This window comes from Liolophura sinensis, chromosome 9 (assembly GCF_032854445.1).
Source record: "Liolophura sinensis isolate JHLJ2023 chromosome 9, CUHK_Ljap_v2, whole genome shotgun sequence".
Lineage (NCBI taxonomy): Eukaryota > Metazoa > Mollusca > Polyplacophora > Chitonida > Chitonidae > Liolophura > Liolophura sinensis.
Genome location: NC_088303.1, coordinates 32,732,264 through 32,756,258, shown reverse-complemented (window position 1 = coordinate 32,756,258; position 23,995 = coordinate 32,732,264). Strand labels below are relative to the sequence as shown.

At 39.3% G+C, this 23,995-nt stretch overlaps 1 protein-coding gene across 1 annotated transcript; it reads left to right on the top strand.

Annotated features, from left to right (window-relative positions):
• The first annotated feature begins 1,984 nt into the window (after nt 1-1,984).
• Nucleotides 1,985-16,193, top strand: LOC135475796 (carbohydrate sulfotransferase 11-like). The gene is made up of 3 exons (XM_064755736.1): nt 1,985-2,087; nt 10,486-10,532; nt 14,113-16,193. The coding sequence occupies exons 1-3, from the start codon at nt 1,985-1,987 to the stop codon at nt 15,211-15,213; spliced, it is 1,251 nt and encodes a 416-aa protein (XP_064611806.1). The 3' UTR covers nt 15,214-16,193.
• Nucleotides 16,194-23,995: the final 7,802 nt, after the last annotated feature.

Sequence of the window (23,995 nt, the reverse complement as noted above, 5' to 3'; positions counted from 1 at the left end):
ACGAAAAAAACAGCTTATAGATCGCGGCCGAAATCGCGGTTTGGGGGCTGCCGTAAATAAGCAGGGGTCTGCCGCCGGAGACATTTTATCGCCACTGTATCATTGAAAACCAAGGCCTTTTAATAGCTTTAATTGCTATTATATCACTGGAAATAATGTATTACTATTGGACCCCAAGAAATTGACAGTTTTTAGGGGCACCCAATATATCACACTTTTCCCACCAATGACTGACACTGAGTGCGAATCACTAAAAATACTACATAAATTTTATATTAAACTCTGTAAGGTTACAATCTGTTATGCTTTGGACAACCAAGTGTGAAACAGGAGGTAGAAAAACAAATTGAACTGTAAAATACACAATTCAATACAGATGCAAGTAAAACAATGGCAATTTGGCGCAGCAGTTCAAGTGTGAATGCTGTGAATCAGGAGGTAGAAATAAATAAACAATAAAATACACAAAAAGGAAAACAATCAAAATGCATGGTAATTTGGCACAGCAGGTGCATGTCACTCACAGTTACACTACTTCACATGCAACGGAACCAAATTAGAATACAGTATACATAGCTCTTACAACTGAGACTGAGAACAGGCAAAATTATCACCACTGAATCTGTGACTGTCACTCACTAAAAGAGTAGTGGCACCATACGATTTGAGCACCTAAGTCACAGTAGGTAGAAATAAACTTTGTAAAATACAAAAAACAAGAAACAATTCAAATACATGTACTATCAGTCACATATCCATGTCGAGAAATTGACTCTGGGCACAGTAGTGCATGTCAAACATCATTTCTGTCACCTGAATACATATATGAATACACTTTGAAAAGTTACATGTTAGAAAAATATTCACAATCTAGTGTACATACATATAATGTTAATACACTTTGAAACAGTGTACTGGTCTGTGGGCTGGGACTTGCCGTAAAAAAAATGTTGATTCAAAATTTTGCCCGTCAAAAATACCCCTTTTGGCTGGATTGCCCGTCCAGTTGGACGGGTGGACGGGTGTCTGGCTAGCCTGGTGCCCGGGGGTAAAAAAAAATCTGCCCAGTGTGGGGCTCGAACCCATGGTCCAAAAAAGCAAAAGGCCTGGCTTACCAATTAATCACCACCCTAACGGCGGGCTCCGGATTTTTTGCGCTAGCGACCCACCGTTAGGGGGGTTAATTGGCGCTGACACATCCCACTACCTTTGGGCCATCTACAACACCCCTTGGTAAGGTCTCTCTGCCTCCGAAACTGTCGAAAGTTGCAGAGATTCCTTAGAAGTGCGTAGAGCCCGGCGCCATATGCAGGTAACGCATTCATATACTACATATACAGGACACCAAATCCGGATTTGAGCTAGCAAACATCCCCTTGTAAATGTAGTATATGAATACACCCCTTACACACAGCGCCTTTCCCACCTCTGTCAGCCGACTGAGCTATATCCCACGACCCACGAAACATTGGCTAAATTGGAAGGACTTTTCCACATAAACAAAATATCTCCAATCCTCCTAAAAATACTGGATCTTATCAAACAAGACACGCAAGGGGAAGGGGGGGGGGTGTGCGCCAGAACCTATACTCTGTATACCACTCTTATAACACTGTAAAGAGAGTTTTGTTCCTGTCTGGTGTAGTGTGAAGAAGGTGAAGTTACCCCTGTGCCCTTATAAAATTTTGCGGCTTAGGAATTGGTGCATGACGGGGTACGAATTTTGTGCTGAATGGTCGAACACATCAGCCAGATTATTGTCACACAGATTCTTGCCAAGTGTCGATTCCAACACAGTGATTCTGGCACATTAGTCAAGTCAGTCCTACATAGGTACGAATGTGTTTTATAATCGGTGGTCACGATGTAGGCCTATTCTCGTGTGAAGAGTGTCAAAAACTTCACAGGAAAGCATCTTATCCCAAACGCTGTTTAACGTCACGTTTAAGTCTGTTGACGAGCTGTTAATGTAATAGAAGCAAAGATGGTTCGGGGGTGTCCGCGCATGGGACCTCACCTCACCTTGGGTCGAAAAGTCACGATAGTTTTCGGGCTGTGTTTGCTGGTCTGCCTAGCTATCAACATTGGTAAGTTTCTAACTGCGACATTAAGCCGCTCTGTCTGTGTGTTTAATAGTCTATCGACTTATCGGACTGTCTGTTTAATAGCTTATTGGCCTATCGGTCGATCGGTCGGTCGGTTTAATAGTCTATCGATCGGTCAAAAAATAATCTGTTAATTTTAGCTGAAAGTCTCTTAAATGTCTGAGTGATGCTAGAATGTATTCCCTTATTATAACGCAATATTCTGTCGCATTAAACACAATATCTTGTTAGTCTAATGGAATATTTATGTTGAATTAATAGCATATGCGTGAAATATTTCACAGAATAATCTGCTGCGCAATAGAAAAATACATTCTACCATCACTCAGACAACAGACTTTCTGTTAAATTTAACAGATTATTTTTTTCAGTGTAATAGTATATCTAGTGGTCGGTCAATCTGTAATTTAATGGCTTATCAGTCTGTCGTTCGGTTTAATACACTGCAAATATTAACGACGCATGGCATGTATCCAAAAAAACACACACAGTTTGCAGTTTTCATTTGAACACAGACCTCTCATCCAGAACGGAGTTACATGTATCTTGAAACATAGGTTGACATCATTTTTATAACATTGACGTTTTCAGTAAATCATTTCAACGTTTTCTCCAAAACATTGGTATTTTATAGAAAAATGTTGACATGTCTACTAGAGTGGTCAAATAGCCGTTTTTATTTTAACATGTATATGCCTAGCAGTTTTTTGCTGTGTAGTCTATCGGTCGCTTCGTCTGTTTAATGGCCTATCGGTCGGTCTGCCAGTCAGCCGTTCTGTTTAATAGACTATCGTTCCATCGGTCGGTCCGTAATATATTTCGCTTGTGATGTGGCCTACGCGGTCGACTTCTTGTGGGATATCGCAGTCTCCAGAATCTCTGACATTCTGCTTTATAACTGAGTCTAATTCCGCTTATCCCGGGGCTAGGAGCCTTGTATTCAGCGTCTTGAAGTAGATCGCCACGTTGGATATATGGACAGTTCGCATTCGAAGTGCATGCAACTGCGATGTATATTTTGATTTAAGATGCTCAGAGCCTTCCTTGCAACTTTCCGCCACCTTTGCAGACCGTTAACTGCTTCACTTTGTACGAATCCATCCTAATTTCTTCATATACTTTTCTAGTTGTTTGATGGTTTGTGTTGAACGTTGTTTCGCAAATTGATCTTGCGATTATTCACGCTGAACGTCCATCATCCTTTATGGTTTAACTGTACGTCTGTTTTGACGCCTAGATTCAATAAATATTTTTTGTATTAAAGTGTTGCTTCAGTGAAAATGCCATGAATGAAAAATTCACTGACAATGGACACTTTAGTACATATATTCAAGCGAGAAATATAAAAACTGTACCAATGAGTTTTTTTGGTGACGTACAAGGCATTTTCAAGTGCGCTTTGCTCTTGAGCCGAATGTAACCGAAGTCACCTGCAGAACGTGATATGAATCGTGTTTCTCCGCCTTGTAAAGTGGAGCACATAGCCGTGACACCTATAGATTTTTGCACGGCCTAACTCGCCTTACATGACAAAAAATACCTTAAAACTTAGGACATTCCTGTACACTGGACCTTGTGTGTGATGGATAATATTCGTGGGTATAAACTTGAAAAATTCCGTCTTTTCGGCACATATTTACGCTGTTTGCACTGTTACCACGAACCAAAGACGGCAGGTGTCTACATGTTGCGTCAGTAACGAATGCCAAAGGACACAACCAAGAGCCAACGGATTTTGATTTATTTATTTCATTGGTATTTTTCACCGTACTCAAGAATATTTGACATATATATGATGACGAGCAGCTTGATGGTAGGAGGAAACCGGTTAGAGCCCCGGGGAAAAAACGGGGTTTGAGGTAAATCCACAAACTGACAGAAAGCGGTTAAAAATGTCAAAATAAAATTTAAAAAAAAATTCTTGAAATTTCTTACAATGACATCTTAATTCGCTGGAGCAGAACCAAGATCTCTATGTGGGGCATAGTGCTAAAATATGAAACGGTAAAGCTCTGTTTTGCACTGAGAAGAAAGCCCGCCGACTGACGCTGGGTATAAGCGAGCCTTCAGTCGTACAAAGCCTTTATTCTTCATATTCAGTTTAGAATACAGACAGGCATGTGTATTTTTTGTGCTTTATACAGTAATATTTGAGACGACAGGGTGTGGTTGTGGAAGAGCGGTGGAGCGAATGTGAAGGAGGTCGATGGAGTTACGAATTAACATGATTCAAGCCGTGAAGGGCGAGGCCCCACGCCTTTTATTCCAAAGCTGTATAGTTTCGGGCACAACAACCTACACCTCACGTTCGCGGAAGGTTTTCCGAAATTGTTTTTTTTTTCCTCTTGCACAGTGAACAGCTCGTTAACATTGATGAGTTGTTTATGTAACGGAAGCAAAGATGATCAGGGTGTGTCCGCGTGTGGGACCCCATCTCACCAGGGGTCGAAAAGTCGGCACGATAGTTTTCGGGCTGTGTTTGCTGGTCTACCTATCTGTCAACTTTGGTAAGTATTTACCTGCGACAATTAGTTCGTCGGTAGGTCTGTTTAATAGTCTGTTAGTCAATCTGTCGGTCGGTGGGTTTAAGAGTCTATCGGTTGGTTGTTTGGCCCGTCGGCCTGTTTAATACTTTATCGGTGGGTAAAATATTTTACTTGTCAGGGGGCCTGAGTGAACTACGCGGCCGATTAATGCGGGATGTCACAGTTCCCAGAATTTCTGGCACTCTCCTTTATAATCATGTCTAAGTTCGCTTATATCGTGTATTCCTCGTGTTGAAATAAATCGCCACGTTGCATAGATTGTTGCATTCAAAGAGCTACTGAGATACGCATTTGGATTAACGATGGTCAGCTTATGAACTATAGCCTAATTGACGATTTGCATACTGATTTAATTCATTCGCCTAAATCATTCCTTGCGCCTTTCCGTTATCTTTGAAAACTGCTTATCTTTGCATGATTCCGTTTTTGCCTGAATTCAGTCTAATTTCTTCATATAGATGATTTCCAGATTCAGTTAATGTTTTTGTATTAGCTGAGATCTATATGTCAGGAACAGGCCTAAAATATGAACAGTTAAAGCCCTGTTTTGAGATGAATGGCCACTGAGGCCGATATTTGACAGGTAGTGGGTATATGTAAGCCCTCAGTCTTACATGAATTGTGTTCTTCATAGACCGGTTAGAATTCAGACAGAGTCTATGTAGTCCGTTTCTTTTAACTTGTCGCCTATGGTCAGCTCTCTTTAAAATCACTCATGACCACTTCGTTACATACAGTCAGTGCACACGTAACTCGACAAGTTCTGCACATTGATGTGTTGGACGTCCACAATATTGCAAGGAAAATGTAGTTAGAATACTTTTTCTAAATCATAACTCACAAACTTTGTTTCCACGCGAAGATTTCATTGCCTCGGTTGACGTCATAATTATTCAGTAACAAGTGCTATGACCTTTACACAGCATATTACTGTAAGCCCTACACAAAAGTTTTTGTTTATGTACGTGAAATCAGTATTTGACCTTTGGATACCGTGATATTGGCTTTGAAATTCGATTGATATACACACAATTAAACGTGCAGTGCCGTTACAAAGCACATAGCATCATAAACCACTCCAAAGCTAGCATCTCTATTGAAAATGGCGTCAATTTAACTTTGAAATAACATGAATTAAGAAGGTCGACAATCCTTGAAGACGACATCGCAGAATTATACTAAAAGCAAATTGAAAGCTCCAAATGGATCGTGCCCAAAATGATAAGTGGGAGATAACAGCTCCAGTTAATTAAACCCAGTTGTGGCGTTATCAGTTTGGAGAAATGAATGATAAGACACATTTTGGTAAATGTTGGAGTTGCACCGACAATTCTTGAGTACAGCATGAACAAGCAACCATCAAATAAACAGACGATCATAAAAAACGATATGTTTCAACAGAATTTTTATTGCTTTCCACGAGAAAAGTGAGTTGTATCCCCCCTCAAATGACACGGAGGTACACCTAAAGAAAGTAAAAGGCGGGGTTACTATCTTACTGTGATGAGAATATCACACAATGTACAGGCATGCATGTCGAGCATTATGCTATAGAATTGTGGGCGTCCGCTTGTGGAAAAAGGGCATTTTGTGCAAGGAAAAGTGTCAATGATGAGTCTTGACCTTAACAGATCCTCAGGATTAAAAGCAGCTGGGGCCAGGACAGACTGGAAAAAATAAGTAGAATATAACTGTGGGCGTCGGCTTTTGGGAAATGGGTATTAGGTGCAAAGAAAAATGTCAATGATGAACTGCGCTATGTCCTGAATAGACCGTTAGAGGTTCATATAAGTTTGCTCCAGGGTAGACTAGAAAACATGTGAGTAGAATTTAACAGTGGCCGTCGGCTTGTGGAAAATGGGTATTAGGTGCAAAGAAATATGTCAATGATGAACTGCGCCATGTCCTGAATAGACCGTCATTGTGAACACAAGTACAGACAGGTCTAGCAGCGAAGCCGAGTCCAAGCTGGCAAAGCCAGTTCACGAACAACAATTTGGAACAGGTCTCTCAGGTTTACACGATAAGGTGCAAAATTTGATGTCTTCAAAATGATGAATATCCAAAAATAAAATGAAAAACTATGTATTTTACAGATACGCGAAGGTTACCAATAGTCTTGGGCTGGTATTTTACATATAAATCAACCTTTCATTTGCTGAATATCGAAAAATCCATTATCAGTTTGAGTTTCATTGGATTTTTTCCATTTCTGGTGAAAACCACTAGTTTCCGTTCAGGTTTAATTGCAAATTTGGAATCAGCATAACCAAATACTTCAGACAGGATAGTTTTGATGTAACTTTGTATGCACTGGTTGCAAGAAAAGAGCATACAAAAATACGTTTCGGACATATTTACATCTATCAAGGAAATATAAAAAAAAGCATTATAATTTTTGGCCTTAGATTGGAGATCATGCATATCAAATATGAACACATTCAAACAATCAAACATGGCAGACAGGTCACGTGACGAAATATGCTCTAAAGTTAAGGGGCACTGCTTCAAATCTTTCTCCTTCCCTAAAACATTGCTGAGTTAATGTTTGACTGCCCGTCTTTGCTATAAACACACAATAATTCTAATCCTAACAATTACAATATCATCTATTAAATAAAGAAATAAATAATGCAAGACACAACGTTTTCAAAGTGTTGATTTGATTTAAATCCCCTTCAAGAATTACTACCAAAAAATTAGAAAATAAAATAAAATAAAAATGAAAAAAAAAAAAAAAAAAACAGTGGATATTACCACCTAACGATTTAGAGGTTATACTTATAGCAAATGCAATATCTCCACACCTACAAACCTGACTTCCTTCACTGGGTTGAATATTCTATATGACGTTAAATCTCAGTGAAAAAAATAATTAAAAATTGAAATAAATTCCACAATTTGTCAGTGTCAGTGAAATATCAACAGTTATGCAAAATTTCGATATCATCCCCGTACACTATGAGAATAATACAAAGTTCTGATTGGTCACCAGAATTTTCATTGATAGGCACCCCGGGCCACTTTTACCGACAGTGTCTGTTGACGAGCCAAAAATACACCAGAACCACTGGTATAAATTTCAGCTTTGCAAAACAAGATAAAACTGGCAATGATTGTTGTGCCAGTGCATAAAATTATGCGCTTGACACTGTAAAGCAAGCTTCCACAAACACAAGTTCGATGATCATGCGTCAACGACAAGAACGTTTCTCCTTATCAGACTTCCATGTCACGAAATTAATCAGCTTCCTGAAACGACTGTGATCTCTTGTCCGTGTACGATGACAGGGAAGAGTCCAAGAAGGAACCAAAATAGAGAAAGATCGTAGACACTGTTTTATTAATCATTTCAAGGCAAAGTTCCCTCTAAAACGAAGTATATGTCAGTGAAAAGGCAATTTAAAAAAATCTCCAGAAAAATAGCTGGGTTTACTGTATTGGAATTTTTCTAACCAAGTAAAATTAAGAGTAAAAATCAGATTCTACGGTGGCCTGAATTGACCCAGGAGGTATAGGTTTCGTCATAGATATACTTTTTGCCTGAAATACTTCGTTTTAAGGTCAAATCATAAAATGCATTCATAGATCTATATGTATATTGTTCAGTCGCAAAAAGCTTATATGACGTCACTGGTTCCATTGTGGTCAGAAAAAGCCACCATAGAATAAAATATTCCAATGCATTAAACAAACTGTAAAAAGAATAAATCCAGCTATTTTCCTGGACAGTTTTTAATGGTTTTTTGTGTCATACGTATTTCAATTTAGTATTTTCTTTGTCTCTAAGTCCCAAGCGAATGTGTTCCCAGTGTATTCCGAGTGTTCCGATAAATACCTGGTTTGGAGTGCTGACAACATCGAGAAACAATTCTAATACTATATTTGATCCCCTTGTCGCATATGCCCTGCTAATGGATTGTGTCGCGTATTCTGTCAACGGAAACCACAGATCCCTCAATGTTTTCTAGAACTATACTGTAAAGCGGGAGAGTATGAATTTGTCCAAACCGTTTCACGCAATTCGATGTCAGCAGGCATCTTATTTACGTTCTTGTCAATACAAACAGACGTTGTCTTATCTTTCAAGTGTCAAATATTAAATCCGCTCAAAATATATTATGGAATAAACAGGATATGTAATTTGTGACCCATTATATAAAATTTATTTAACTCATAATGTAATTTTCATTTTCAAAAATGGAACTTACATGACTCGTTTAAAAATGGTACTTGCTGCTGTCTCGCTTGGGGCTCAGCACCAGTAGGTTAGAGCAGGGAAACGGGGCTGGTTGTCCCGTTGTCAGTATACTGTGATTGGGTGGGGTGTCATGCCTAGTGTCTTCGGCAGCCCTTTAGCGTCATGGACCCGCCCTGAAACAAGAGGGCACAGTATATGTACATATATCTAATGATTCGTCTTCGTCGTATGACAGAAGGATTTGATAAACACTACCGTACGTAAAAAGGCATACATTCACGTTTTAAGAATCTTTCTTCCATGCGCACACACACAGGTTTGTGAATGGGGAAAATACAAGAGCCTATAGCGTTCGCAAGATATACCTTATGCCTTAAAGCTACAGCCAATCTAGTTGCAAACAAGAAACTCTGATTCGACTGGCGCAGCCATGAGAGTTACAAACCGAAACATCGAATGAGTCGAAGGCTATTTTACTCCGCCTCCGCGCCAAAGTGTTGTATTTCAGTCTGGCACCTTGCCTAAAATGAAGCCTTTGGCAGTAACTGTTCACAAAAGTCTGGGGTAAAAGAAGAGTGTGAAAACTTTCAGAAACCTAAAATAATGATTTCTCTTCGCGGTATTAGTGATCGGAAACAGTTTACAACTACCATTGACAGTTGTGGGTGCAGGCGTTGCTTATGTTTAAAGAAATGACGCGAAAAATATGCTTCTTCGACCATTGCAACACATTAGAAAGTTTCGCATTGTAACTCTTGTGGCTATGCGACTCAAATGAGAGTTACATACATGTATATGCACGTGCAGCCGAACCCGTGAGATGTGGATTCGAACTTGTGTCAGAGAGGTTATGGGTCGATATAGACTGGAGCGAGAACATAATTCTATAGAGGAATGATTGACCTATCGTGAAACTTTCTGTTCAAGAATTATTCACTTATTCGGCAGTCAGGTTTTTAGGTGACGAAAATCACAGTGACCCGGTTACAACTTAGAGTATAAGAAATTATTCCTTATTTAGGACTAGACACTATGACAAAGAAAAACTACGCATTATATTGTTATCATTATATACTGGCGTTTTTAAAGCCCACGAGTGCTTGTCCACATTTCCTCTGAAAAAGTTACCATAGATGTACGTACTGAACACGTTCTGCATGGTCTATCACGGTCCACCACACCTGTTATTGTTCAACCCTATGTACAAGAGAGCGGCTGTTTAAATTAACTAAGGTTCCCAGCACAGCATAATAACTCAGGAGTCTCATCAATGCGATCGCTGTGAGTTTAATTTCAGGTCATGCTGGCTTCCACGTATATAATATTACTCCATCCCATAAACCAGGATGTAATAACTTGCTACAATATAACTGCAGACATACAGCATAAAGAGTATAACCAGAGCTGGGACGACAGTGTGATAGCTGGCAAGTTGCCACACACAACTGGTGAAATACGGCCTTTTGTCAATTTACCTCAGCCAGAGGTTTATTCTGACTGTCGTCCAAATATATCTTTTGCCAAGCGTGATATATAAATGATAATACATAATGACAATACAACTGTAGACTTTTGAGTAATTATAGCATTTCCATAGCGATTGTTATATTTATAGTTTATGATTTCATTTCAGGATCGTTAAGACAGTATTTACAACAGCGTGATGGAACACCTGTACAGGTAAGTAAAAACAGGCGGCAAATCTGTTTGACAGATAAGTCATTACAGGTGGCGAATCTGTTTGACAGGTAAGTAATAACAGGCGGCGAATCTGTTTGACAGGTAAGTAATAACAGGCGGCGAATCTGATTGACAGAAAGTCATGTCAGGCGGCGAATCTGTTTGACAGGTAAGTAATAACAGGTGGCGAACCTGTTTGACAGATATGTAATAAACAGGTGGCGAATCTGTTTGACACATAAGTCATAACAAGCGGCGAATCTGTTTGACAGGTAAGTAATAACAGGCGGCGAATCTGTTTGACAGGTAAGTAATAACAGGCGGCGAATCTGTTTGACAGATAAGTTATGACAGGCGGCGAATCTGTTTGACAGATAAGTAATAACAAGCGGCGAATCTGTTTGACAGATAAGTAATAACAGGTGGCGAATCTGTTTGACAGATATGTAATAACAGGTGGCGAATCTGTTTGACAGATAAGTAATAACAGGCGGCGAATTTGTTTGACAGATAAGTAATAACAGGTGGCGAATCTGTTTGACAGATAAGTCATAACAGGCGGTGAATCTGTTTGACAGGTAAGTAATAACAGGTGGCGACTCTGTTTGACAGATAAGTAATAACAGGTGGCGAATCTGTTTGACACATAAGTCATAACAGGTGGCGAATCTGTTTGACACATAAGTCATAACAGGCGGCGAATCTGTTTGACAGGTAAGTAATAACAGGCGGCGAATCTGTTTGACAGGTAAATAATAACAGGGGGCGAATCTGTTTGACAGATATGTAATAACAGACGGCGAATCTGTTTGACAGGTAAGTAATAACAGGGGGCGAATCTGTTTGACAGATAAGTGATAACAGACGGCGAAGGATATCCTGAACCCGTTGATCCCACTCTGAATCTCTGAAACCACTGCGGCATTGTACTTAGACATGGGTACAGAGACGCCGATAAAAAGAGGCCTCACAGAACTGTTCATGAACAACGCGAGTACACACATTTTGAGCAGCATCATTATTTCTTTACAATACAAAAAAACATCAGCGTAAGGGAGTAAAACACACGCGAACACAGTGCCAAATCCGCCTTCTTTTCAGGCTATCTAAGTTATGATATTATTTCAACCATTCATATGTAACTGGCTTAAAACGTGGAAACTTTTACGTTATCTACCAGCATTGCTTAAACAGAATCAGGTGAAGCAACATGCAGTTACTTTAACGGCAATTACATGAATCCCTCTGGTTTTAGACATCAACATTTTTAACATCTAAATACAACTGTCAAGAAACATATGATGCATTATGTGCGAGTTAATAAAGACTTTGAGACTCCATTAATCTAAATGATTTGTCAAGAAACAGTGCCAAGCGTCGTAACTATTGTACAGTAGTTGTAGTCAGCAGTTCAAAACAAATTTTCTTCTAACTAGATTGACAGTATAATACTGGGAAATGTATTTCTCTCTATGATTTTTATACAATGGAGAAAAAAGTAGTTCATGATATTCGCCTTGAAACAACATTCCTTTCGTCGTCAACAGAAAGTTTGTTAGGTTTGTTCCACCTCCCAGTTTCGATGTGTAAACTATGAGAAGAAGTTTTTATCCTAGCTAAGGCCGTAAGTGGGAAGGTCTTCCAGCAACCTGCGGATGGTTCTGCCCGGTTTCCTCCCACCATTATGCCGACCGCCGTCGTATAAGTGAAATATTCTTGAGTACACCCTAAAACACCAATCAAATAAATAAATAAATAAATAAATAAATAAATAAATAAATAAATAAATAAATAAATAAATATCCTGGCTATTACCAGCCTAAACTTCTTTATGAATGGCTGTATACAGAAACTACATGAATCCAAAAAGAAGTTTGCTCAACTCATAGTTTAGAGTCGTCCCTGCTAATGTTGTATAAATACATCATTTACGCGTAGCTTTACAAGTGACATGAACACTACCTACTGGCCGTACAAGGCATAACTAGGTCCCAGAGAATCAAATAAATCGTGTAACTTTGATACCCACTTAAGATTATATCATAATTGATTATCATTCAGTGACACAATGTGTGCACGTTTTACCAAGGACGTCTGTCTTGCGACTGAATAATTCCAAGCCAGTATTTAGCAATGGCTGAAACTCTCATGGCCGACATTGCAATTGCGAACCGGCTTTTAATACACAAACACATTAAAACAATGCAAAGAGACAAGGCCTCTAGAGTGCTTTGTTCACCTGCTGAATCATGGTTTATGCAGGAATGCAGTATATACAGGTATGCACATTGTTGGAGAGAACTTCCTCCATCATCAGGCAAAACTGGGAAGGCTAATATTATGATGTAGCACAATTGACTTCAAGCGAGGAATAAACGAGTCATTATATATAGGATAAGAAACCCCAGACTGTGTACAGTGTACCACCTTATCGCTGTTGTGAGAGCTGTGAAAACAACTTTGTTGGGGGGGGGGGGGGGGGCGGGCTGAATTGGGGCGCGAGGCCGGTCACGCGTTCCCAGTATGTTCCTTGACGATGTCATTTCCGAATAATTCCGATTAATGACGGAAAATATGTATAAAATAGAGGGGTTATTAAAAATAGAAACTATGCCCGAATTTGTTTGGCATGTCTTTGTCTTTCTTCTTTTTCATTCAAACCGTACTCCTCATTCTATAGCACCTTTTCATGTACCTTTTATACCTCTGTACTGATTCTATCCCTGAATTCTATCATTAGCATGTTTACTAGCTCTGTGTTGTTCTCTGTAGGCTTGTCTCCCATTGTGTATCTGAAGGTGTTTACGTACGCTTAATTGCTCAGATGAACTCACTATACATGTATAAATATGTAGCACGTTAACACATCAGTTGCAGTTACCACATTCTCTGAGTATAGAATAAATTCTCTGCAAAAACCCGTAAATAGGTAACGATGTGATACAAAAACGAGTTTTGCACTCAGTCTTAATGTGTTTATTATTATTATTTCATAAACTCTACTTATGCCCTGCGTGATCTGACATCCTGATGCACATAATTGCACTGAAAGCCGCTAATCTAAGTGGCATTTATATGCCAAGTAGTCGATAATCCCAAGAGCCATTTCCAAAACAATCACCAATTCATGAAGGAAACCAAATGTCTCCAGTTTTCACTACAATAATCATATTTTACCTGATACCTAGCTCATCTTAAACAACGAATGGAAAGGTGATCTGATATTAACCTCTGGCTGAGGAGGTGCCAGCTAGCCTGGAGCAGGGCATGTCTAGATTTCACCCTCGTTCTTGGCCCTGGTGGACGCTTGTGGGGTCCTTACCAAACCTTTACATTTACTACCATTTGTTACCAACCAATATGCCGCGCAAGCGTGTACATCACACATGGATAAGATCATCAGTGGCTTGAGAAAGGTATTTGGTTTATCGCGGGCAGTGAGGTTTTCCTCCACCAACCAAACTGACAGTCGCCGTGAAATTTAAAAATGCCTAAGTATGACTATATAATACTTTGAAATAAGTGGTTTTGCCATTACCTGTCCATTACTTGTTTTTCAACAGTACATTTTTCATTCCAGGCTGATTGGAACGGGCGACTGACAACAACAGCTGAGGCCTCCAGCGTGATACAAGCGAGGAACTCAGAACGGGTTACACGTGTGCGAAACATGTGCGATGCGCTAGGCCGCCCAACAAGCACACAGGACACCCGAGGTCGTTTCCTTGTCGCCCGTTCGCGCAAATTCGCAATTTGTTTCGTGCCCAAAGTGGGCTGCACCTTTTGGAAAAGACTGTTTCTAGCTTTACAAAAAAACAAGACAAATATATTTGAGTTTACCAAGAATCAAGCTCATAAGGAAAATGTGGTCGATTCCGTTTTGAAGATTCCAAGATTTGATGCCGCCTATAAATTCTTGTCTGAAGCCACTCGCGTGATGTTTGCCCGAGATCCATATTCCAGGCTATATTCTGCTTATGTGGATAAATTTTATCTCGGCGACTTTTGGTATTCGAATGGACGCAAAATAATGGGATTAGTGCGAAGAAACGCGACAAGGCATTCTCGACTATGTGGCCATGACTTAACTTTTGAAGAATTCTTAAGGTATGCCCTTAAGGTATCCAGTAGTCCAGTGGTTAAAGGTGGAGATGAACACTGGTATCCCATCAGCAAACTCTGTCACCCGTGTACATTTGATTACCACATCATCGGTAAGCAGGAAACCTTCTCCGATGACAGGGACTACGTGATGGACACAGTTGGCATCAGCGGATTGGTGAACCTAACAACAACGAAGGAAATGGTAGCACGCGATGGCATGAACCAGACAATTGACATGTCCTGGAGTAAAGTTGCTAAGTGCATGTCCCGTAAAGACTTTTGTCGGAGAATGTGGACATCATACATAAACCAAGGCTACATCCATACTTCTCAGGGCTTTCCTGAACAGCGCATCAATGAAAACACGACTCGTGAAGGATTTTTAAAGATGGCCATGGAGGCTTACCACCAAAATCCACCTACCGCAGAACAACGAAAAGAGCAACGACAACAGGCAATGATAAATGCATATAAAACTGTTTCACCCAAAATAATGAAACAAATCCAGCTTGTTTACGATCTGGACTTTCAATTGTTTAATTATCATATCAGACCCGTTATGTTGTTCCCTCGTTGACTGGCGGATAGTACGCTTGTACTGTTCTCAGTACTAGCACTGCTACATGGAGCGCAATTGGTTCAATGCTAAAATCGACTTTCATCAGTTTGCTGATAGTCTGTTAGCACGGTATACCACAGTCTAGTTTTTGAAAATTCTCACATGTAGGAAGATGAAACCAGAAGAACTAGAACGCTATAAAAACTGACCGGTTTTACAGAGCTTTCTTCACTTCTCTTTCTTCGCTTTTCGAAGGAAATTGATTAAGAAGGTGGAGGTTTATTGAAGTTCATCGTTTCATTTTAAACAATCTTGTGTCACATTTAAACAACTCTATCTTGTGTTGAATTAATACAAGGCCTTATGCTGAAGAATTGACGGCGGCCAGCAATTTTGGTGGGAGGAAACCGGGATGTTGTACTAATTTAATTTAATTTAATCCGTTTTTATTTATAGAGGGTTGCCCAGAGCCCTTGGGGTGTTTTCCCCAACAACATAATTTCCATTAAATTATAACATTTAGAAAATAATATATACTAGTTTACAATGATGTGCAAACACATATGTGTCCAAAGTATCTGTTTGTAAAATAAGTAAAAATAAAGTACTAAATGGACGCTTTAAGCCTTACGGATATTCAAAATGGTAATTGTGATAGATTGTGATTGAATGGTTAAACCTTATAGGTTGGGATAAATAAAGAGTATTGTCTATATAGGTACATGTGCCTGTCCATACAGGAATACTAGCATATTATGTAAAATGTAATACCAACTGCGAACATTGTTTTTAAGAATGGCTGAATTTGATGGTGGCCGAGAGGTAATTGTGCACTGTTTGAAATAATTTCATATTATCTGATAACTCCATATTATCTTCATATTCAAAACATGAAGCTTTATATTTGTATTTCGAGGTGTGTGAATCAGGAAAAAGTTTGATGACCTGCTGGACACATGGTTTCTGTTATGTCTACAAGCATGTGCTTCATAGGAGCGGCGAAGTATGGGCACTCTGTTAAGATTTTACAACTCAAAATGGACATGTGGTTGTTAAAACAGTTATAAGGAGTACTAAATTTTTCGCGTAGATATTTCTTAGCGTGTACAAATGGTGTGCATCACTGTTTCTGACTGAACATGACTGTAGAAGATATGGGGCAGATAAGTCGTTAACTATTAAAACAGAAGTAACCTGTGGCGACGAGCATAAAGTTGTCCGGAACTTAACTCTTCAATGAGGGTACTGTATGGAGTGCGATGAGGGCCTCCAATGCACATTAGCGTTGGCAGACGTTTGTACTTGTTCTAAATGAGGTTTAAACAATTGTCAAAAACAACATAGCATATTCCATGGCTGATGGGACAGTACTGAAATATATATTAACTAAGCATTTTCTGCTAACAGCTTTTTCCGTCCGGATCATTATGCTTAACATTTTGTTACATTTGCAAATGATGTCTCGAACATGTTCATTCCATTTTCCATTTTCCTGCAGTGTTGCACCGAGGTATTTATGAGACTTAAAGCTCTTCACTTCAACGCCATTCAAAATAAAATTAGGACGAATTTCATTCTTTGCAAGTAAACCAGGTAAAGACACGGTTTTTTTGAGTTAAAAGTATTTAGCCACCGGTTTCATCAGTATGTCAGTCGCTGAAGATTTGTGTTGAGTTTAAGTTCAGAAAGATTAATATCATTTATAAATTCAAAAAGAGGCGTATCGTCACCAAATACATTTATTTATCATTGTTAATATCATGTACAGATGTAAGAAACAATAGGGGACAAAGGACAGAGCCGTGTGGTACCCCATGCATAGGCGTATTCAGAATGAGATTTTACTCCTTACTCCTTTTACATGTTAATCAGATGGTAATCATTTTAGCAATCACTTTCGATTTCTGTTTGTGTAAGTTGATACAGAAGTCCAGCTTGCCATACCTTACGAAAGGCTTTACTGACTTCCAAAGATGTAAGACAAACATCTTCACCTCTGTCCAAAGCCTGGTTCAGTCTTTTATAGACAACTTAGACAACCAGCCTCGTGGCAACTTGCCACCGGACTTCGGCACATTAAAAAACAGTTTTGCTTGTAACAACACTCGTGCCTCTATGTAGGAACTAAAAGACCTCCCTTTTTGAATGAACTAACTTTCTGAGAAAGTGGCTTTAGTTATACAAAATTATTTGTCTTACAGTGATCGAACCTGTATGTCGCAACCAATGAGTTTTTTATAAGACTAAATCGTGAAAAAAGGTTGACGTTGTAGGTAACTCTATTCTGACTGATTCACGCCAGAGAAATAAACAATGATTTGGAAGGGTTTACCCAGCTGATAAATATTAAATAACCTGCGACAACAAAGAAAATGTTCACGTTGTAGGGAATTTACCTAGGTAGAACCTGTAAAACACACCTGGCAGTAAATTTCAAATTCTAATCTACAACATTACACGTAAAAACAAGCGGAAAAAATGCATAAAAGCGAGGCCCAAAATTTTCCAAAAAGTAGTGCTAAAATATCTGGAACTACTTTTATAAAGTTTTAGTTGTGGCCTGTGTACATAAAACCAGATAGCGAAATATACAAGTTCTTTGTTGTATTGCCTAAATGACCTCATTTTGGCTCAACACAAGTTTGTGTTTTATTATTTTGTAAATTCATAAAACATTTGAAGTTGATTGAAAACAGCACAAACAATTGTCAGTGCTATACAGATATCAAGCTGTTCATAAATTCATCTAGTAAAACAGGGATCAGATTTTAGATTCACTGTGTAACAATTGCTAGTACTTCACAGATATAAAGCTGTTAATAAACTGATCCAATAAAACTGAGATGAGATTTTGCTTAAATAAATGGGCGAAAGTGTCTGTATTTTACATATCAACCTGTTCATACATTCTAACTCATCATGGATTCTAGAAGGGCTTCCAGCAACCTGCGGATGGTCGTGGGTTTCCCCCGGGCTCTGCCATAATGCTGACCGCCGTCGTACAAGTGAAATATTCTTGAGTACGGCGTAAAACAACAATCAAATAAATAAATCATGGGTTCTACTTGGAAAACTTCACGGATGACCTCCTTTTTTAAACTAGGGGTTCCACAGGTCAATTTGGCTTAAAACAGATGGCGAATATCTCCTAATACTGAAATCATAGATGTCAATGTATATTTCGGCTACAATGCTACTGCAATCACAAGGAAAGTGTATACATTCGATCATGTACATGCACCTGTGTAGGTTAAAACTGCAAGCACTTGATAAAGACACAACAAAGTATGGGGAGTTCACTGAAACGCAAGAACAAATGAGCAAGAATTACATGACATTAACATAATAGTATTTATTTATTTCTTGATTGACGACAATCCGCAGGTTTTTGCCAGACCTTCCCACGTACGGCCGGAGAGGAAGCCAGCATGACCTGGACTTGAACTCACAGCGACCGCATTGGTGAGAGGCTCCTGTGTCATTACCCTGCGCTAGAACGCTAACCAATTGAGCCACAGAGGTTCCCCTCAAAGATAATATACTAGTTAGATAATTCTATAGATTTGGAAAATTTATCTTTTGCGTCAGTGATTGACTTCAGACCATAACAGTATATGCCCAACAACCTTCATACGGATTTTGCAGTACAAACGAAAATCATTGTCATCAATTGTGTACTGCACTAAGCAATAGGTTTGTGCTCAGGGTTATTTTGATAATTTTATACTGAAAATGTAGCAGTTTTCTTACTATAATACTAGCTATATTGCTAGCATATATCCCATTAAAAAAACTTGGGTTTCGAATTTGAAATATATTTTTCTATTTGATTATGGGGAAGGGAGGGGGAATTCCCTATAGTTATTGCGTGAGTGAGTGAGTGCTTAGGGTTTAACGTCGTACTTAACAATTTTTGAATCATATTACGACGAAGGAATCCTTAGAGTGCATGTAATGTGCCTCCTTGTTGCAGGACGGATTTCCACTGCCCTTTTATCTAGTGCTGCTTCACTGCGACGCCTTACCGAAGGCACAGTAAGCCGCACCGCCTAAGCCGATATACTGATACGGGTCAACCAGTCGTTGTACTATCCCCTTCATGCTGAACGTCAAGCGAGGAGGCTACAACTCCCTCTTTTAAGTCTTAGGTTTGACCCCACCCACTATTGACCCTGGATCTACCGTTCACAATGGAGGGGGTGTACACGGAAATAAGCCTTCAACAATGCATTCTTCCTATCGGCTATAAAACTATCAGAAATAGATCGAGTATACAAAACTATATAGCGGGTGGAGGCTTTTTCCCCAGCCACAAAATCACCGGCGCAAGGAATGGTGACGTCTTAAAAATGGGAGTCGATCTAAAGAAAAATCACATAAAAATGTAAAAACAACAGGGTTTTATGGAGAAATTATTCAAAGCTATATTGAACTTTATATAAATATACATATATAATTACATAATATATATAATATTTATATAAATTCAAAATTAATATCACGCAGCGAGTGTCACATCCTAAGAGTTTCAGTAAAAATGTAAGACTTGATTTTAAGATAATTTTTTAAGGTCCCGTGTACTTTCTATATTCTTGATTTGTGTACACCACACACATATCTGGCGCATGCCCACAGCTCCCCACTCCCTGCTCCCCTGCCACCTCACCAGGCCTGTGCGAATTATCGGCCATGTTAGAAGAGTAGAATAGACGGTCATTCCGCCAAAACTCAGATCTGTGACAAACCTGTGACAGGCTTGCCCTATTTTACATTGCAATTCATGTGATAGCTTTCATCTACATCTTTTCAAAGTGTATCAAAGAGCACAAATATCGACACAGATGAAAGAGGCTTTGCAGTACCAGTATCCCTTTGCACTGTCAACCACTATAATGGCACTTACTCTCCTTTCTGTAGAGGTCCCATTTCAACCCTGTACACAAAGTAGGTTGCTTCTTTGGTGTGGTGCACACAAAGGTGTATTTTAATTGGCGGAATATTTGATATGCTGCCTTGTCGTGGTGTCTACCGCTATGCTGGCAACCCCCTGATTTGCATATTTACCAGCCCATCTTTTCATACATGCATCAGAAATCGATCTTAACCGATCCAGATATGTAGCCTCCACATTTAAATCCCGATCTCCATGAACGAAGTTGGTAAAATTTCGATGAAATTTTCTTCATCGCCCCGCTTCGCTTCATAGCTGCGACCATTGCATTCGTCCGTCCGTTTTCCTTACAGCGCTTGCACCGCTCTGTATGTTTGCTTTACATCACTGCCAACACTAGAAAAATTTGTAGAGAAATCTGGAACCACGCCGAGGTCACTGAGGTCACGGTGATGTGGCAGGAAGCGATGTTAGAAAATACAAAACTGTCCCAACCTTTGTTTCCAATAATACTTCATACAATGCATTCCATCCACCTTCGCTGTGAGTTCAAGTCCAGCTCATGCTAGCTTCCTCGCCGGCCATACAGGGGAGGTGTACCAGCCACCTGCGCATGGTCGTGAGTTTCCCCCGGGTTTCTCTCTGCCCGGTTTTCCCCCACCACAATGCTGTTTGCCATCGTATAAGTGAAATATTCTTGAGTACGTCGTAAAACACCAATCAGATAAATAAATAGATAAATTCAATTAACCTAAACCATACACAACATTATTCTAATCAACACCAACAGTTTCGTGCGAGAACAGTAGTGGTGAGGCTAAGCCTAAACAAGCCAAAAGCCGCCACTCGGGCTCCAAAGATCAAGCTTGTCAAGTGGTGGCAGTGGTGTAAAGCTAGAGTAGGGGGTGGCTCATCCATTCTAAGGAGTATGTATTTGCATATTGATGAGTCACATCTTCTGCTTCCACCCAAAATCTCTCTATCCAAAGCATACACAGTTTTCCAGGGATACAACTTGGTGTTGCCGTTCTCTTTCCTCCTTACCTGTCAAACGACAACAACAAAACACACAAAAAACATTCTTTCACATCGACCTTCCACAACAGCCAATTCACCAACCTGTCCACCCAGCATAACCCATTTCTTTAACGTGAGCTGTTAATGTTTGAAAACGCAGAACACGAGGTGGGACAGCTTGAATTCATATATACGAACTCCTAGAGTGACAAATACTGGACCAAAGAGTGCATGCTCAGCCAAGCATCGTCTCATTTAAAGCGTGTATTATATTACACTGTGTTTACAAAGTTCGTCTTGAAAAGCTCTCAGCACCTATCTCACCTTCCTGTGTAGAATGGAAATAAACGCATTAAAGGAGGTATAGGCCTACAGGTAACAAACCATATCATTCTTGTTCGGGACCGCCTAAATAGTATTTGCATTTCTAAATGCAAATTTTATTTTCAAGGGAAAGCAATTCCAATCTAAAAAGTCTGCATTTGAAGAAAGATAAGTTTTTTTGACGTTTTCACATTATATTTATTTCCATTATCATTTTTTGAAGCAAATAAGCCTACACTAAGGTAATGAATCTAAGCAATGGTTTTATCCGTTTGAAAAGACGTTTAAAAAGACGTTCAGCATTGATTACTTTCCCCGTACAGTGGAACATGTATTTATTTATGTGACTAGGATTAAAGTTACTTATACATGTTTTCAAATGGACTTCTCTCGCGGCCGCCGTACGATCACTTTGGGCCACCGGGCGTTCTCTTGTGGCCTCAGGGCGTTCCCTCCAGGCCATTGGGTTTCGCGAAAAACGGTGGCCCTTTTTTATAGTCTGAAGGATCAAGTTCGCACCAAATGGTCACTTAAATACATGTAGACCTACGTGTTCATACATGCATGATGTTTACATCTGACAATGATAATATATTTGATTTATTTTTTTGATTGGTGTTTTACTCAATAAGACGGCGGCCAATATTGTGGTGGGAGGAAATCGAGCAGAGCTCACGGGAAACCCATGACCATCCGCAGGTTGCTGCAGGACCTCTCCGGAGAGGAAGCCAGCATGAGCATGATAATGAAAGCCTTACCTTTTTTGACCGGAGATGAGTTATTCATAAAAATTGTTCAACAAGTACAGGGAAATGCCTTGTACAAAGACTGTTTGGTATAAAACCATTGTGAGTTTTAAGACGAATACTACCTCGCTGGACGGAATAATGAAGATTACACTTGTATATTTGCAATATGAATTCCATAGGCACAGATCTGAGTAACAGTTCTCCAGAAGAAGTAACCACATTGATATGACGTATGTAGTGCATCAACCACATGCCTTGTTACATATTTAAGGTTACGTTCCTGGCAGTTTTGACCACGTTACCTTTCCATAGACGAAGCCATCATGTGCTAGACTTAAACTCACAGCGGCCGCGTTGATGAGAGGTTCATGAGTAATACTGCGCCTCCACGCTAATCAATCGGACACAAAGGCTCCCGAGTATTTAGTTACTTTATTAGGAAAAATAGCCATAGAATTGCCTTTCTCGATGTGTAAATAGAATCTATATGTGTGCTAGAATTTATATTTCTGGTCCAGAATTGGCATATGTACCAGAATCGGCATGTGTGCCAGAATCAGCCTTGTGTACCAGAATACCAGAACACAGTCGCCACTGCTTTGATTTTACTCTCTCTCCTCTACTCTTTTATATGGTATGTTTTTTATAAAGCATCCCGACTTGACACTGACTTCCTCTGAAGTAATACATTTTAATTTAAACGCAAATGTTAAGTTGTCAACATTTTGTAAATTTTCAAAGTTAGATTCTGGAAAAAGTGAGTGCCAACATTTTAAGAAATTAATCGCTGCGTCATGATTGTGCTCAAGGTGTAACATACTGTTACATTACAAGTTGTAACATAATGTTACATCACAAGTTGTAACAATGTTACATTTACAAGGTTTGTCGCATTTATTCCCCGAACATTACACCAAAAACACAAAGGATACTTTTAGATTATAGCATTTTCTAAACCTTTTGTAAAAATATACATTTCTAACACTTTAGAATGTGCTAAACTAATATTAAGAATACTTTTCGTCCACCACTGCCCAATTTTTGGATTTATTATTGTTAAAATTACTACAGCATTTCACTTTTAAAACAGCACAAACTGTTTTTTGGCTAGTCGAAAACCAACGAGTTGTCGCAGTTGTAAATATTTTAGGTTCCCTTGCTTATGATTTAGAGTATGGACATATATACATATACACCAACACATCCACACACCAACACACACACACACACACTCATCCACACACCAACACACACACACACACACACACACACACACACACACACACACACACACACACACACACTACAGCTGCTCCTATTTTATTGTTTGCTCTATACGAATGCTCTAAATAAGCCCCCCCCCCCCACCACTCCCACTCCACCTGCCCACCTCCTATAAGACCAAAATTTCTCATCACTTAGGCCATCATTTAAGGTTTATGAGGTATATTCCGCTTACACCAACTGCAATAAATTTCCAAGGTCAAAATAGATAAAAGCATAAGAATTATAACTATGAAAGACAATTGTATTAAATGCCAATTTGTTAAGTCATATTTGTACAGTATATTGGTCTGGTAGTTTGAAGTTACAGCAATTGATGCATTACTGTGAAACTTATATATGACAAAATATACTGCTCTGTAAAACAAAATTTAGTTAACAATAACTTTTTCCCCCAGAAATATTTCTAGATGTAATCTAATTCATTTTTCGCGTTAAACAAGACAGCTTCAAAATTTAATACATATTGTGTAACCAGACAAAAATGTCGCCCACTGTCGAGATATTTTTGTTAACGAGAGTAGTCTCCCCTGTC

Excerpts from the sequence above, each read along its gene's own strand:
- LOC135475796 (XM_064755736.1), top strand. The coding sequence starts at position 1,985 with ATGGTTCGGGGGTGTCCGCGCATGGGACCTCACCTCACCTTGGGTCGA. Across the intron at positions 2,088-10,485 it reads CTGCCTAGCTATCAACATTG|GATCGTTAAGACAGTATTTA; the intron begins GTAAGTTTCTAA and ends ATTTCATTTCAG. Across the intron at positions 10,533-14,112 it reads GTGATGGAACACCTGTACAG|GCTGATTGGAACGGGCGACT; the intron begins GTAAGTAAAAAC and ends TTTTCATTCCAG.